This window comes from Terrapene carolina, unplaced genomic scaffold (genome assembly GCF_002925995.2).
Source record: "Terrapene carolina triunguis isolate 2854851 unplaced genomic scaffold, T_m_triunguis-2.0 Scaffold67, whole genome shotgun sequence".
Classification (NCBI taxonomy): domain Eukaryota; kingdom Metazoa; phylum Chordata; order Testudines; family Emydidae; genus Terrapene; species Terrapene triunguis.
The window spans coordinates 27705906-27722381 of record NW_020664418.1 but is presented as its reverse complement, the minus strand read 5'-3'; the positions used below and the strand labels follow the sequence as shown (position 1 = coordinate 27722381).

Below are 16476 nucleotides of genomic sequence, written 5' to 3'. Positions count from 1 at the left end.
AATTAAAAAGCATATTTATTCTTCACCAAGATAAACCAATTTCTTTTGAAGAATAGACTATGTTATTTTGTTTTTATCTCAGAACAAAAGTTTACAGTGTCCAAACCAATATCACCAAGCAGCTCCATGTAATCTCTGCTATTCTTTCTTCTCTTCTAGTTCTGGTGCTTGCAGCTTTTCTTTTAATTTATTCTGTTTTCTGTGATATTGTTCAAATATTGGTTTATAGATGTAGATTCCTCCTGCAACTCCAAGGAGAGCCCCCAGAAAGATATGAGGTAATGGCACTTTACCATACATTTTAACAGCCAAAGCTGTAACTTGTCACACCTGTCTTCAAAGATACTCTAAAGACATCTGAGTAGCCAAGCAAAATCTTCAGATCTGCATATAAATGAAAGTGAATGTAAAGTGTTACTCACTGTAATGTTTGTTGCAGTCCAAAAAGAATGAAGTATTGACACGTGACTATCACAGTTACTTTGGGTAGGGGCTGCTATACAAAACAAAACAAGAAATATTCTGCCATCATCCATGCACACAATTTCCACTTAAATCAATTTGAACTGTAAACAGATGGGTCTAAGACCAATATAAATATTTGTATTTTGCATCTAAAATGCGATAACATAAGAATTATGGCTCTGTTCCACTTTTCAGAGCAAGAACTCCAACCATGATTAACAGTCGGTGTTCAGTTACTGATAGTAAGATAGAAGTGCTGCTCTCTTGTAAATATTGCTTCATGTAAAAAGCAGGTTTCTCTTGGTTTCATGGAGGAGCTGGATCACACATTCTGTACTGTATAATACAAAGATCAGGAGCATGGAGGTCTTTTTCCTCTCTCTCCAGTAAGGATTGAGGTTTTTATGGGTACTAGCTCCAATATCAGCCAATAGATCACATTTGCCTGTCAGCTCTTCAGTAGAGGGAATGTGTTTGTCCATTCTGTAAAGCAGTGCCATAGTTAAATGATAAACACATAAAATTATGGTAGAAAACTTTTTCAGCATTTCCCCAAACTTTTTAGAAGGTCAACTCCCCTTCAGAAAGTTGAAGCCCGTTACAGTCTCCTTCAACAGCAGCGTTAGTAGGGCAGGATAGGGAAGACTGTTCTGTGTCCGTTCGCAGTTAGTGTCTCTCCCCCGAGGCAATGCCCCCACACGGGGGCATGCTGCCTTAGCTCACAGCGATCTGGATTTCAATGGCGGTACACTAAGAATTAGTCACTAGGTGTAACTGACAGAAGTGCTACGTGAAATCCCTGTTACCAGCGCCTCGGTGACAGGCGCCGCATGGATTAAGGCTCGGGGCCACGACCCACCAGCTCTTTCCAGACTCCAGCTTCCGACGCCAGCGGGACTCTCCGGGCAGCGCAGAGCTGTGGACTGAAACAGCGGAGATCGCCGGGCACGGGAGAGCTGAAGCCCGAGAGGCGCCTCAAGACGAGAGCGCCCGGCTTCCCGAGGGGGAGGCAGCGTGCGGGAGAGGCGCTTCCCGCGGCCCGTCGCCCTCCCACGAGACCGGGGCCGAATTTAGGGGCGGCGGGAGAACCAGGGGGCGGCGCCCCGTGGCCCGAGCGCAGCCACGGAAGGGCACGGAGGCGGGGGCAGCTGTGGAGGGAGCCGCACGCGCCCAGCGGGTCCCGCTGCCCCGTACAGGGGAGCAGGGCTGAGCGAAGCTGAGGGGGGCACAGACACCCACCCCCCCCCGGTCAATCGGGGCAGGGCTCGAGAAGCGGGAGGAGAGACTCCGGGGACATCAGCCCCCGCCTCCCTGCCCAGAGCCCCGCAAACCCCTCCCACCGCGGAGCCGCGCGCGCCGCCTTACCTTCGAGACCCCTTCGTCGAACCGATTAAACCAGCGAGATGAAACCTCCATACGCCAGACAAGCTGCCGGAAGTAAAAAACCCAGCCCCCGCCCCGAGCGACATAATCTCTCACCCCGCTGAATTGTATCCCAATTTCCCGCCCCTAAATACTCTTCCGCACATGCGCTCACCCAGCCCCCGCAAGCTCCGGCAGGGCCGCAGCCTCGCCCCCGAGCGTCACTCTGGCTCCGCCCAATGCGGAAGTGAGAGGGCTCCGCGCAGAGAGCTGCGGCCGACATGCAGGCGGGGGGTGGAGGCGGGTTCTTCCCCCGCGGCCGGACCCGCAGTGCCGACACCGTGCGGCTCCGCAAGAGAAAATCTGCGCTGTACAGCGCTGCCCCGGGGGCCGGCGGGGAGCGGGGCCCAGGTGAGGGGCGCCCGGGAGAGGAGAAGCTCTGGGGGAAGGGCCTGAGGCTGGACACGCGGTGGAGTAGGCAGAGAGCTGTGTCCCGCTCAGCCCTCTGACCCCGGGCGGCAGCGATCGGAGAGGGAGCTCCGCCGCTTAGCGAGACACCCCTACAGAGGGGCAGGCTGTGCCCCGCCGGCTGCTTGAGAGGCGCCAGTACTGCGGGGGTGGTCTCGGCGCCCTCCCAGCCAAGAGTGGGCCAGGTGCCTGCAGTCTCTTCCTGTTGTTAGTTGGGCCAGTGGGAGGAACCCAAGGGGCTTCTTAATTACGCCAGGTTGCGTGTGCAAATGTTTTCTTCAAGGGGCGGAGGAAGCAGTCCTTTCTGAAACTGCCCGCAAACTCACCTCCTTGAGACTCCAACGTGAGAGGTCATTTGCAGCAGATTGTGCACTTCAAAACTTCGTATATATGTTCTGCTAGACTTTACCATGGGTTAGGATAGGATACACCCATGATTACATGAAGACGTAAGAAAAGTAGCATGTTCCCAAAGTCAAGTGATGACATCAGAATCTAATCTTTTACGTTAAAAAGTTTCTAGCTCACATTTGTAAAGAGAAACTGGAGAAGTCTGTATAGCTGATGTGCTTGAGTTGAGTTTGTAGACAGCCTCCAGCAGAGGGGAGGAGCAGCAGTTGCAGCTAGTGGCAGTAAGGGAGGGAGCAGTCTGACCCGGCAATCACCACCAGAGCAGATTAGGCCCCTAAAGGTGTCATTCTGCTGCCATCATTGCTGGGGAAGAAGGAGGCTACCATAACTGACCCTGTAGCAGGGGACTCTGAAGAACATTGGTTGCCACCACTTTAACCTTGGGAAAGTAACACTTTTTTGATTGCTCCAAGTGTCCTCCATCCATTCCTCACCTTTCTTACATACTTTGATCAATTGTGAAATAGTTATTGTTAATTCAAATGGACATCAGAATCCATAACCAGTGAAATGAACAGGACTACTCACACCTCTCAGCCAATTTTTCAGATTCTGCAAAACCAGACACTACTATAGCAGTTACATTTGATTCATGTTTACAAACTTGGGAGCCAGTGGCTTACTTTAAAAAATATATATATATAAAAGCTGAGATTCCACAGAAGAGAGCAACTTTAAAAAAAAAAAAAAAAGGGAAGCCGGCTGTGGGGAAGAATAACTAACCCAAAGCCATTAACTCTTTCTTCTCACTAATAACTGTCCAAGGTACTTGTTTGAAAAGTTCTCACTAAATTCAGTTTTAATTTGGATTTCGATCTTTCTTCAGTCACTGCAATTGATTTGATGATACAGTAGTTTGCAATCATTTAAGACTTCAACATGGAATCAAACTGGAGGCTGTGAGGAATAATGCTATTAAAGTGCAAACAGCAAAATGAGACATAAAATGATGGAACTTCTTGACAAATGTACGATGTGTATTTTTTCTTATAATTAAAGTTGTTCAAAAATGCGACCATATATCTCATTTCTAAGATCAGGCTACTTATACAGTTCAAAGCTATCATTTTAAAGAGAATGCCTTTGTTCAATCATCACTAGCCATAAGCAATTATTATTTCAGTGACTATAACAGGGACTTTCTCCAAACTAATGTTTTGCTTTCTCAGAGCTTATTGGCGAAAACATTTATCTGGTCTTGTTTACCATAACTCTGCGAGTACTTAACTGCTTTTTAGTCCAGACAAGCTTTGTTCCAGATGAATACTGGCAGTCGCTTGAAGTTGCACATCATATGGTTTTCAAATATCCTTTGCTTTTTGAAGTTAAAATGAGTGGAATCTTTCTATAACTGAACTAAGTGTGCTCACTTTTTCATTTTGTCGTAATTGTGTCCTCTATACTGTAATAACATCTCTTTATGATGACTTTATTGCCCCAATAATGCTCTCTCTGCTCCATGCTTTTGTATCCTAGTAACTTTCTTGGAGCTATGTCACTACCACTGTCCTTTTTTGGTAGGAAGAGTGTTAAGCTAGAGGTTTCCCTGGCAGTGAGAAATTAATATGACCATTGGCAGAAATTGCTAATTGACAGTGGCCACAGAGTAAGATTTTTAACATAGAATCAGGAAATCCTGAGAATAAGCAGAACACTAACAGGAAAACGTTTAAGTTTTTAAAATATCCTTAATATTACTAATTATGGCTACTTGACCTGGGAATGGGCAGAAGGTTTAAGGGGTTATTCATACCCACTACTATTTGCAACTATCTACAGAGTTTTACAGCTACTGGCAAAGGATGATGTTCAGCTGCTGGTAAGTATAAAGGAAATATTTTTTTAAAGCCCAGCTACAACTTACAATTAATTTAATTTCAAAGCATTGTAGGTAGGAAATTTAACTGCCCTCCACGTGAAATGAAAGACCCTGGTTTGGCCATTGGATCCATGTGAGTGAAACACTTGCCAGCGCATGAAGCCTCAATTAAGTTAATGTGGCTCTGCCTGGCCACAAGGGTCCAGTTGCATGGCTCCAGTGGCAGGGGTGAGGCTGAAGACTATAGATGGTGATTCTTGATCTCTATCAACCTCTTCAAATGTCAAAGAAACTAGTGTTGTACCACTAGTAAGGTTAAAATTTTGTCAGTTATTTTTAGTAAAAGTCATAGACAGATCATGGGCAATAAAGAAAAATTCATGGAAGCCTGCAACCTGCCCATGACTTTTAGTACAAATAATGGAGTGATAGGACTGAAGGGGCGGGGGGAGAGAGAGAGTCTGACAGCTCCAGCCCCCACCGCAGCCGTTGCGGCGGGTGCTGTAGCCAAAGTAGTCACAGAGGTTCATTAAAGTCATGGAATTCGTGATCTCCGTGATTAAATCATATCCTTAGCCATTAGACTCAGAACAGGATTTACTCAGTAGCTCTTTAATTAGCAGATTACTTTGGCTGCAAGTATAAGACCAGGACTGCAAATAACGAACAACTGAACAGAATCGGAGGGTAGGTTTTTTTCAAAAGCACTCGGTATTGACATAATTGCTTCCATTGAAGACAATGAATAAAACTCCCATTGACTTCATGTAAAGATGAGTTACATCATTGTGGAACAATTTTGAAAGTGCTGCCTTGAGTTTCTGGAAACTTTCAATTGAATGTCAAATTGACTCACGGTCTTTGATTGGTTTTAATAGAAACTCTGGACTCATCTTTCTCTAGGACTACGGTATTTAAAATAATAAGAGCTTTCCATCAAAACATACAGAGGACAGTCATATACCTTTAGTTTCCTCTGTGGATTGATGTTTCAAGAATCTCCTAGTTTTATATATTGCAATTAAACTTGGGAGTTAATAGGGGCTTCAGAAACAAGAGTCACAAAAATAAGTAAACTTTCTTTTTTTTTTTTAACGTAGATTTGGATCCCTAGACTTGTGCAAGCAGTTCTGTCAGCTCTAGCAGACGTAAAGCTTTACTCATTAGTGAGACACCTAGAAAATGCAGAAACAGCAAAGTGGGTGGTGAGTCTCAGCCTTGAAATACATGTCTTGTGTATGTGCCTTATAGTATTTTAGCATACAGTGTACTGCAGAACTTAAGAAATGGTTTAATGATATTATTAAATGTCTGAAAAGTTTTAGACTTAAGTGCTATCACCTCTTTCATTAAAGGCTATACAAATATTGTATTAACACCCCCCCTGTTGTTCATAATTGTTTTTAGTACCTTTGCCAGTTGTGCTCTTGGTTTACATGGTATTGCTGTACCAGAACTCTAACAAACACCATGGAAACTGTTCTCACCATCTTTGCTCTTTTCTACTATCCAATGGAAGGCTCAAAGACAAGGAGCAGGTGAGAGAATTTACACTAACAACATTATCCCAACCAAAGGTTACCAATCAAAATGGATGCAACTGTTAAAGTAATGCTTTCTGTTCATATATAAACTTTTCCTGCCTTTTTGTTATCCTCCCTGATGTTTTACGTCTGTCTGAACAAGTGCACAGGCTTCTGAATTTAGAAAGATTAGTTCAAGTTGTATAAAGATAACGTGGAAGATAACTATTCCTTTTGTTACTGAGGGTGAAATTCATCCAAAGGCACAGGTTCAGTGCAGTGGCATGCAAACCAATTAAGACTCAAGGCAAGACTGCATAGATGGAACACCTGCAAGTTCTCTATGTGCCAAGACTTTTGTGCTGGTTCCAAATAAGCTGTTGGGGATGGGGCCATAGGAAACTAATCCTTAGTTGATCCAGCAACCCAAACCCCTCAGTTTGTGGAGAAACTGCAGCTGTTCTAGTTCCTGAGTGGAATGGTAACTGGTGTTGCTGCTGCACACGTCTACAGGGGATGGTAGTGGATGTGTAAAATTACTATTCTGCTGTTCCTCATTTCAAACCAAATAATCACCTATGGAGGACATTAATTTCATCTTTAGGGCAATGTAGAGACACTTAATTTGTGAGAACTTAGGAAGGACATGAAAGATGGTCACTCAAGCCAAACAAGTATTCAGAGTCAATGTATTAACTAATTTTGAACTGAGTAATTACTCTTTTTAAAAGCCTGTATATACTTTCTAGTTAGATACTTAGTCTTGCATAGTTTAATTTACTACACAGTTTTTTCATAGAAGCAGGCCAATAAGCAAGTGTTTGCACTCAAAGATTCAAGGTTAAAGGCAGTGGTGTGTGCTGAAGTCTGTATGCTGTACTTGCCTGAGTCAGTGTCCAGAAACATGGTGACATGAAAAATGTGATACTCCTGTCACATTGGACTAAAATATCATATAATGAAAAAGCAATTAAGTCTCTTTACAATTGTACTCTGACTGTTTTTCGTTAATATTTTCTTCATTTCTAGTTGCAAATATTTAACTTTGGTAGCACTTGCATTTATTATTCGTCCAACTGCTGTAATTCCATGGATACCTTTGATGCTCAGGCATTTCTGGCAAGAACAGAAGAAGGTAGACCTTGTTCTATACAGCTATATTCCAGTAGGGTAAGTGTTTTATTAATTCAGTGATTTATGACACTATGCATACTATCTAGTAACTATTATATGTTACCATCTATAACCATCCTAACAGGATTCATTTAGGCATTCTGCTTATCAATATTTACTTTTTTTTTTTTTTTTTTTTAACTAATAAGACTGTAGCCAGGGGCAGGACACCTCCTGAACGTTTCAACTTAGGGAGATATGCAAAAGTGAAGACTAAAACACTGTGGCAACAGTTTGGAGAAGGGCCTTGCTTACAATACAAACGCTGTGTATCCCCACAAGAGGGAGGTTTCATGGAAAGATTTCATGAGGGGAAAATATGAGGAGGACCTCCAAGCCAACCAGTGGTTGTTCCAGAAAGTCTAAGTGTTGGTGATTCACTCTAAGTAACTGTGACTAGTTTAGGGGACAGTGACACACAATAAATTGTAGAGGCAAGCTGAAGAAAAGTGTAATCTAAACATTCAGAAGATGCCAGTAATACAAGGAGTTTTTTCTTGATTTTTGCAGATTGGTCACTCTAGGGATTTCTTTAATAATCGATCGTGTATTTTTTGGTGAGGTAAGTTGCCATACAATGTCTTAAATTAAATTTGTAAGCATTTCTAACAATTTTGTACTTGGGCAGATGGTTCCACATTTTCCTAATTCAAGAGCTATCGCTGTCTCAATGATTTGAGATCTGTACTGTACATTCTGCCTTTGGCATCACCTCTAATAACAGTTTGTCTGTATCCTATAATCTTATGAGTATAATTCTAGCCATTAATATCTATGCTTATGTTAAATCACTAGAATGCCATTTCAAATAGGACCAACAATGCAGTGGCTTCTCAATTCACTGATATTTAGTGTCAGTGTTCAGAGATATCTGCATGTTAATTTAATGATACACAGAGTAACTAAACTCTACACTGGTATTCTCTGCAGCATATCTTATGTTCTGGGAGAGTTGTAGTGTTATGGTTAGCTCAGCATTAATTTCTGTTAGGATGGCTCAGTTGTAGCGTTTTGGTATTTATTTGCTTCTATAAGTATTTACAGATCCTAGTTAGCACTGACCTAGTAAACCTGCTTGTGAAACTTCTCATTTCTGACATCTTGTGTTACCATAAAGTATTCGGCAGTTTAATACTTACCTACAAAAGCTGCTTTCTGTAGACGGCATCAATTATGTAAAACAAAGATTAGCAAAAGCTCCAACTCATATCCTGCATGTTTTCAACTTTCACGCGGGTAAAGATGCACAGCTCTCAGGGTAAGAAGTGTTAAATATATTGATGACGGTTGCCGATATTACTGTAAAATGGACAATTTTGGCAAACTTGAAGTTGTCCATCTAACCCAATGTCATATAATATGTAGAAAAGATTTTTTCCAAGCAGGAGACATTACAGAGATAACAGAGAAGTACTAGAGCAATATTCAAGTGGGCAGAGGAGAATTCTATAGGGCTCGAAGGGATGTATAAAATATTTAGGGTAGGATTTTCAGAAGTGCTCAGCATTGATCTAACTGCTTCCATTGAAGTAAATGGTAACTTAAATAGGAGCAGATTACACCAATGTTGAGCAATTTTGAGAATCCTGCCCCTGCTTTTTTAAAAAAAGTTCTATGGACAACCCATGTCTCATTTAAAGGATTCAATAACTCTAAAAGATGAGCCTGTACTTTTTGTGGAAGTCAATTAGTGACCACCTAAGACGGATTGTGTGTAGATTTTTAAAACATTTCACATTTGTCTTGTTCAGCATAAAAGGCCTGTTCTGTATAATAGAAAAGTAGAAAACTTTCAAACCATAAAGCTTGTAACTTGTATTAACTGCTGAAAGTAACTAAATTGCTTTCACAAGATAGTTTTTACTTTAAAAACTTGCTGTAATGATTTTAGATAAAAATGTAAATCATGGTATCTTTTAATGGCGGTGATGCATAACAGAACCGGACAGACTTAATCTAACATTTTCATACTTAACATTAATTCATTTTTTTTTAACCTTTCAGTGGATACTGGTTCAGATGAAATTCTTGAAGTTTAATGTGCTACAGAATTTGGGGACATTTTATGGTTCTCATCCTTGGCATTGGTACTTGAGCCAGGGATTGCCGGTTATTTTGGGCACCCATCTACCCTTCTTTATTCACGGCTGCATCCAGGCCCCAAAGAGGTATCGGATCTTTCTAGTGGTAGTGGTTTGGACAGTGTTGGTATACAGGTAAGCTCCCTTAAATGTAATTAACTTTGAACCAGTCACATTATTTTTAAAGTCAAAGTCATAACTTATTTTCTCTAGAACAAAATTTTGAAATTAATGCAAAGAAAATTGCATTCAAATGGCAGTGTCCAATGAATTAAACAAATTATCCAAATATTTTACAATTAATTACTCAATGGTATGACACAGCTGCATTTAACCCTACTACAGTGGCTTAATGGAATCATTCTAAACTGTTGTTGGTGGCACAGTAAGTGATTAGAGAGCAGATTGGGCATTGCAGCAAAATTGAAAACTTCTCTGAATCACTAAAAGGTGTTTGCTTTCAGCAGCAGAATGAGTTTGAAAGTTTTGTTTATCTGAGGCTTGTTAAAGAAAATCACATTCTTTTGTTCAATTTCACTCAAGATTTCTGAAATCTTCTGTAAAGACTTGCATATGGAGCAATTCAAATATTATTACAATATAAAAATCAGTCCTGTCTTTTGTCATGGGGGGAGGGATAGCTCAGTGGTTTGAGCATTGGCCTGCTAAACCCAGGGTTGTGAGTTCAGTCCTTGACGGGACCATTTAGGGAACTGGGGTAAAAATCTGTCTGGGGATTGGTCCTGCTTTGAGCAGAGGGTTGGACTAGATGACCTCCTGAGGTCCCTTCCAACCCTGATATTCTATGACTCTATTTTGACAACAACCAGAGGTGAAGGTCGCAGTTTGCAGGGGATGAGAAATGGCAGTGAGGATTAGTTTGTTCAGGCTCTTCACACACAACTCACTGTAGAAACAGACAGTTCCATGTGAAGCTGAAACAGGTGACAGTGATTATTTAAATATCAAATAATGTTAAAGGCCTTCCCCTGTTTCAGAACATGGTATTAATAAAGTATAGAAAAATTTTGTAACTGGGTCACAGTTGTGACATCAGTCATTAGTCCAGCTCAAAACTGAGGGATGCAAAGATGGTTTTAAACTATCTTGCACTGGCCCAATCCTGTACGGCTCCAGTCCCCTGGCACAAGCTAAAGTAGTCTGATGCCCTAATCATGCCCCCTGCACTACCTGCAGGAGGGGTTGGCATAGGAGCCACTGTGATAGTTATACATCACTTGATCCAGGTATAATGGGGTGGGCCTCTTGTGGCTGACTCCACAAGTTATAGGACTGTATTGAGTAGTAGTATGGTGCACAGCTGTCCTAGCTTAGATGAATCTTGGCTCCATAGTTGTAGTGGGCCCAGCTAAGTTTTGATTCACCACCAGCACTTTTCCTCACTTGGTATTTTGAACAGCAGCTTATGACAAGGAAACAGTCTCTCCTTACAGGTTGCATCCCTGACCACATCTTGATAAATAGCCATTGATGGACCTACCCTCCTTGAACTTATCTAATTCTTTATAGTTTTGGCCTTCACAACATCCCCTGATAAAGAGTTCCACAGGCTAACACTGTGTTGTGTGACATAATACTTTGTTTTGTTTTAAACCTGCTGCACGTTAATTTCATTGGGTGACCCCCCCGGTTCTTGTGTTATGTGACGGGGTAAATAACATTTCCTTATTTACTTTCTCCATTTTTGTTGTCCTTCTCTGTACCTTTTCCAATTCTAATATATCTTTGAGATGGGGAGACCAGAACTGCATGCAGTATTCAAGGTGTGGGCATACCATGAATTTATAGAGTGGCATTATGATATTTTCTGTCTTATCTATCTCTTTCCTAATGGTTCTTAACATGATTAGCTTTTTTGGACTGCTGCTGCATATTGAGCGGATGTTTTCAGAGTACTATCCACAATGACTCCATGATCTCTTTCTTTAGCAGTAACAGCTAACTTAGACGCCATCACTTTGTATGTATAGTTGGGATTGTTTTCCAATGTGCATTAGTTTGCATTTATCAGCATTGAATTTTATCTACCGTTTTGTTGCCCAGTCACAAAATTAATAAAGTACTAATTATGATCTAGATTTCAATATGTTCATTGCCAGGGTGTAAAAACATCTACAGTAGGCAGTATGTGATTAATGTCACAATAGTCAAGCATGATATTTATTGTACTACTTTCTTCATGTAAGTGGGGTGACTGAATGCTCCTCCTTATCTGTCTGTTGGAGGCAATTGGCATATGTTAGTAAAGTTCATGGAAAATGGTAGTTTGTTTGCAGTTGCAGTATGCTCCTGTTTTCTAAAACACTATTATCTGAACCACCACATTAACTGAATCCCTTCCTCGTGCCCCATATATTTCATGCTGGTAGGCAAGGAACGGGTTCAGATAATGCGGTGGTTTGATGATAGAGCAGAAACCTCCAGCCAGGACTGAGGAGGAGGCTTACTACTCAGTTTTTTAAAAATCTGTTAAAGTTGTCTTTTCTATCCCTATGTGCTATAAAACATGCTATTGAATTGTCAACAAATCTGTGATTTATATAACTTTATTTCAGTAGTACCATACCTGTTTTGTTACAGCACGTTGAGCCACAAAGAATTCAGGTTTATATATCCCGTACTGCCATTTTGCATGGTGTTTTGTGGTAAGCATTTGGATTTTAAATGTTGTGTGGTGGTGATTACACTTCTGTAGAAACTTTTTTACACGAAATATAGGTTGTAGATTAGTTATGGTCAAGTTGCATGCTAGCCATAGCTTGTTTAGAATTAGTCTTCTATTCACTTACAGCCCCACCAAAACAGATTGAATCATAGGGGCAGGAGCAACTATTGCCTAGGTGCACCACTAAATGTTACCTCTAAAGCAGGGGTGGACAAACTACGGCCCGCCAGCTGTTTTAATCCGGCCCTCGAGTTCCCGCTCGGGAACAGGGTCTGAGGCCACTCCGCGCGGCTCTCAGAAGCAGCAGCACGTTCCCCCTCCAGCTCCTACACATAGGGGCAGCCAGGGGGCTCCGCTCCGCAAGTTGCCCCTGCCCCAAGCTCCGACCTTGCAGCTCCCATTGGCCGGGAACTGCGACCAATGGGAGCTGCAGGGGTGGCGCCTGTGGACGGGGCAGCCAGCAGCAGAGCCACCTGGAGGACATGCCGCTGCTTCCAGGAGCTGCTTGAGGTAAGTGCTGCCCCGAACCTGCACCCCTGATCCCCCTCTCACCCTCCGAACCCCTCAGTCCCAGCCCTCTTGCACCCCAAACTCCTCATCCTGAGCCCCACCCTAGAGCCTGCACCCCCCCATGCCCCAACCCCCTGCCCTAGCCCTGATCTCCCTCCCGGCCTTCGAACCCCCTCGATCCCAGCCCGGAGTACCCTCCTCCACCCCAGAGCCCCTTACTGCACCCTGAATTTCTCATTTCTGGCCCCACCCCAGAGCCCACACCCCAACCCCAATTTCGTGAGCGTTCATGGCCCACCATACAATTTCTATACCCAGATGTGCACTTGGGCCAAAAAGTTTCCCCACCCCTGCTCTAAAACCATAAAAATAATGAGTTTAACATTTAGATTTTCAACAATGCTAATTTTTAGCTGAATCTGTTCTTTTATTTCCCATTCATCCCTGGCCCCCCTCAAAAATGCTGGGAGTCAAATGCCCTTAAGGCAGTGTCTTTTAAAAAGAAATTGAGTGTGAACCTATCCTCATGCCCTCTATGACTTTTACAGAATTTATTGTATTTGCAATTACATTTAAAGGTGACCTGCAAAGGTAAAATTACACTTGTCCTTTCTAGTTGCTTTATGATGTAGAAAGGAGGCCTGAAAGGGTATTATTTTAAAAAACTCTTATATTAAATTGTGTTTTTTCCTAGGCTGGAAGAATGACAGTGAGGGCCCTGGTGAAATATCATCACAAAAGCCATGAAAGCTGAGCAAAATTACAAAGAATAGATTTCTGGGACTTGTTAACACACACAAAGTTGCACCAGTTTAATTTTAAACAGCTTTATTTAAACCAGGGCAACCCTGTGTGGACACTCTTATTTCAGTTTAAGCCAGGCTTATTTTGGTTTAGTTTACATTAATTAGAAATAGCTATAACTAAAATAATCATGATTTAAGCTTAATAAGAGTGTCTACACAGGAGTTGCCCTGGTTTAACAAAGTCAATTTAAAAACTGATAGAAGTTGAACTGGTTCATCTTAAGTTTGTAGACAAGGTCCTAGTCAGGTGTTTTATACCATCTTGCTTTTTTGTTAACAGCCCACTTACCTGCAGAAAGGTAGCCTTCGATACAGAGTCAACACCCGTCACTGTAATTTTGAAGCTCCCTGCTGCTTTTTTTCCTTCATCCCAGAGCTGCTGAAGCATTGCTTAGCACCTAACCCCACTTCCCTTGCTACAGCAGCAATTCATTTGGAGTACAGTAACCTGCTTCAGGCCTTTTTAAAGTGTTGGAGAGACCAGAGAGCCATATTACTGACAGTGGGAAGTATGTCGTGCTTTGCCCTACCTGTGACATTTGAACCAGACACTTCAGTAACAGTCTTCCCTTGTCATTTGTTCAAACTGATTCACTGTCCTCTTCTTAAATGATTTCCCACCCTATGGAATTAACTACAAGCCTAGAAAAATTAAGCCCTAATTGCGTCTCCGAATCGCAAAATAGGTTCAAGGGCTTAACCTCTCATTAACTTTAGAGTGTGGAATCCATATGAAACATGCCCCTTTTTTCCATTCTAAACAAAAAACGGGAGTGGGTAGTGACTTTGACTATTTCAAAACAAGGAACTGTTTTACTTCTAATTTAACCACGACTAATCAATTTTCAGTAAGTTGCACTATGTCAAAAGAGAGCTGTAGACTAATAGTTAACACTTGCCTATCTGCTTAACTATTTTATATTTCTCACTTTAGGATATTCTCTTAAACAATTGAAAACATGGAAGAAATCAGCAATAACCTTCCTGCTTTTATCAAATTTACTCCCAGCCCTGTACACGGGTTTGATTCACCAGCGTGGCTCTCTTGATGTCATGATTCATATGCAGCAGCTCTGTAACAATTCTTCTAACCAATCATGGGCTTCTGTCTTTGTAATGATGCCATGCCACTCTACTCCTTTTTACAGGTAATAAAGTAGCTAATACAATTTGTAATACTAAAGCTACTCAAGCATACAATTTCCCCCCCTCAAATATATTGAATTATTTGAGGGATAATGTTCATCTATTACCAAATTGTTCAGTCTGTCTTAACTCTGTATGAAATAATAAATTGGAATTGTGGATCTTTCATATTGTTTATTCCACCCAGCATCTGCATTTTTTCCTGTTTTACCAAAACCGCTTAGTGTTAGACATATATTTGCCCTAGCAGTTTGCATTGCTTCACTCCTTCTCCAATATTTAACTACTGCAGGGAGTCAAGATTTAATGCTTATTTCCTTGACTTCTGCTACCAGGTTAACAGATAGAACTATTCTGTATGACATGACTAAAGTAACTCTTCCAGAACTATGTAACACATCCTGATATATATATAAAAATTAAAGGATTAACATAATATAATGTTATTTTCAAAGTGTGCTCCAGTAAAGGACTGAGGTCACTCAGGATGGTCTTTTTGCTATTAAAATATAAAATAAATCAGATTGTGGATTATTGCTTCCTATGAACCTCTCCAGTTGCAACTACACTCACTACTGGCATCTCATTTTACTTTTTGTATGCTTAATTTGAAATACAGAGATGAGAAAAACATTATGTATCTAGCACAGAAGGGAAAGATACACCTACTGATAATGGGAAAATAAGAGAACAAGAAGTTTTACAGTCTACAATATAGCATCCTTAATTGAAACTAAGATCTAAAGTGATCACTTAACACTGGATCTCAACCGTTTTTTCCCCCTCTCCTAGCCATGTTCACTGTCCTCTACCAATGAGATTCCTTCAATGTCCTCCAGACCTAACTGGAAAAGAGAGTTACCTTGATGAAGCAGATATATTTTACTCTAATCCACTCAAGTGGCTTAATGAGGAGTTTTACAATGGTACATTACCTACTCACTTGGTCTTCTTCAGTGTGCTAGAACAGGTACGTTAATTGCAAGTTAACTTTATCTAGATCAGTCTAAGAATACAAATTTTTACAAGAAATAGACGGGAAAGCTGAAATTGCAGCTTTGAAAATGTTCTTTAGCCTTTAAAAATGTATGACTTGAACATTTGCCCAAAATACAGCATAGCTACTATTGTGTCACTGTAGTGAAGGGAAAGATCCCAGAGAGGGCATGCATGGGTACCCAGCAAATCTTTCATGCCATGAAGTACTGCTGTAAGGCAGCTATCTTCAAAACAGCACCAAGGCAAGTTTGAGGTGCACAGACACAGCCTACATGGTTTGCATTGAGTGACTTTATGGGCATAAAGTGAGCAAAGAAGCCTGCAATCAGCAGAATTCCTTCCCCTTCAACTCTTCTGTAAAGTCCATTTACTCAAGGTTGGGAGGAGTTAGATTTCACTCTAACCAAGGGTCATGATATGGTATGGTTGGTATTTCTCCTTCCCACAACACAGAACCTAACTTCCATAGGTAGCTGAGTGGTTGGTTTAATAGAAGTTTAGGAACACCATTCTGTACCCCACCAGTATAAAAATGCCGGACTGTTTGGAAACGAAAGTGTATTTATTTACAGGAAATATCATCGTTTCTTGTTCTAAATGGTTACGAGAGAACAGCTACTGTCTTTCACACCCATATGCCTCAAGGACGAATTGGAAGCCACATCTATGTCTACACAAGAAGGGTGAAATGAAGCATGCTTCAAGATCAGTTTCTGAACTGGGACCAACTGAAGTCAGTATTGTACAGTGGTGTCTTGGTTAAACAGCCTTCTAGTACAGAACAGAGGGCAGTGATACTTGAAAATAGGTAAGCAAAATTGACAGGTCTGGCTCAAATTTACAGCCAGTAGATAAGGATTATACTGGGCGTAACATGTTTAGTGATGCTTCTTCACTGGTGGAAAAGTGGAACTTCAGTGGCAATATTCTCATCTTACTCTTGGTGTTAGAAGGGGAGGGGAAAAACACACGGTTCATCTGTCTTAGGACATTTATAAATAATTAACAGAACACCAGCAACAGCTAC

The 16476-nt window shown here is 41.5% G+C and overlaps 2 protein-coding genes across 5 annotated transcripts; one reads left to right on the top strand and one right to left on the bottom strand.

Moving 5' to 3' along the window:
- PIGBOS1 (PIGB opposite strand 1) lies at window positions 1–1915 on the bottom strand. 2 transcript variants are annotated; one of them, XM_024204935.3, is made up of 2 exons: window positions 1831–1915; window positions 1–384 (listed from the first exon to the last, which is right to left on the bottom strand). In XM_024204935.3, exon 2 carries the CDS (start codon window positions 298–300, stop codon window positions 139–141), a length of 162 nt encoding a protein of 53 aa, XP_024060703.2. In that variant the 5' UTR covers window positions 301–384; window positions 1831–1915; the 3' UTR covers window positions 1–138. The 2 variants fall into 2 exon arrangements, with proteins under 2 accessions (XP_024060703.2, XP_024060704.2); XM_024204936.3 differs by lacking the exon at window positions 1831–1915 and adding an exon at window positions 1325–1670.
- A 159-nt stretch (window positions 1916–2074) lies between these two features.
- Window positions 2075–16473, top strand: PIGB (phosphatidylinositol glycan anchor biosynthesis class B). 3 transcript variants are annotated; one of them, XM_024204931.3, is made up of 12 exons: window positions 2075–2238; window positions 3876–4011; window positions 4408–4525; window positions 5626–5730; window positions 5933–6063; window positions 7078–7218; window positions 7732–7783; window positions 9226–9437; window positions 11904–11968; window positions 14239–14452; window positions 15243–15420; window positions 16022–16473. In XM_024204931.3, exons 1-12 carry the CDS (start codon window positions 2109–2111, stop codon window positions 16139–16141), a joined length of 1602 nt encoding a protein of 533 aa, XP_024060699.2. In that variant the 5' UTR covers window positions 2075–2108; the 3' UTR covers window positions 16142–16473. The 3 variants fall into 3 exon arrangements, with proteins under 3 accessions (XP_024060699.2, XP_024060700.2, XP_024060701.2); XM_024204932.3 differs by lacking the exon at window positions 5626–5730; XM_024204933.3 differs by lacking the exons at window positions 9226–9437; window positions 11904–11968 and having other exon boundaries at window positions 7732–7778.
- Window positions 16474–16476: the final 3 nt, after the last annotated feature.

Bases quoted from the DNA above. Each gene is read 5' to 3' on its own strand.
- PIGBOS1 (XM_024204935.3), bottom strand. From the start codon at position 300: ATGTATGGTAAAGTGCCATTACCTCATATCTTTCTGGGGGCTCTCCTT.
- PIGB (XM_024204931.3), top strand. From the start codon at position 2,109: ATGCAGGCGGGGGGTGGAGGCGGGTTCTTCCCCCGCGGCCGGACCCGC. The intron at 4,526-5,625 runs GTAAGTATAAAG...TTTTTAACGTAG, and splicing joins AGGATGATGTTCAGCTGCTG to ATTTGGATCCCTAGACTTGT. The intron at 5,731-5,932 runs GTGAGTCTCAGC...AATTGTTTTTAG, and splicing joins CAGAAACAGCAAAGTGGGTG to TACCTTTGCCAGTTGTGCTC.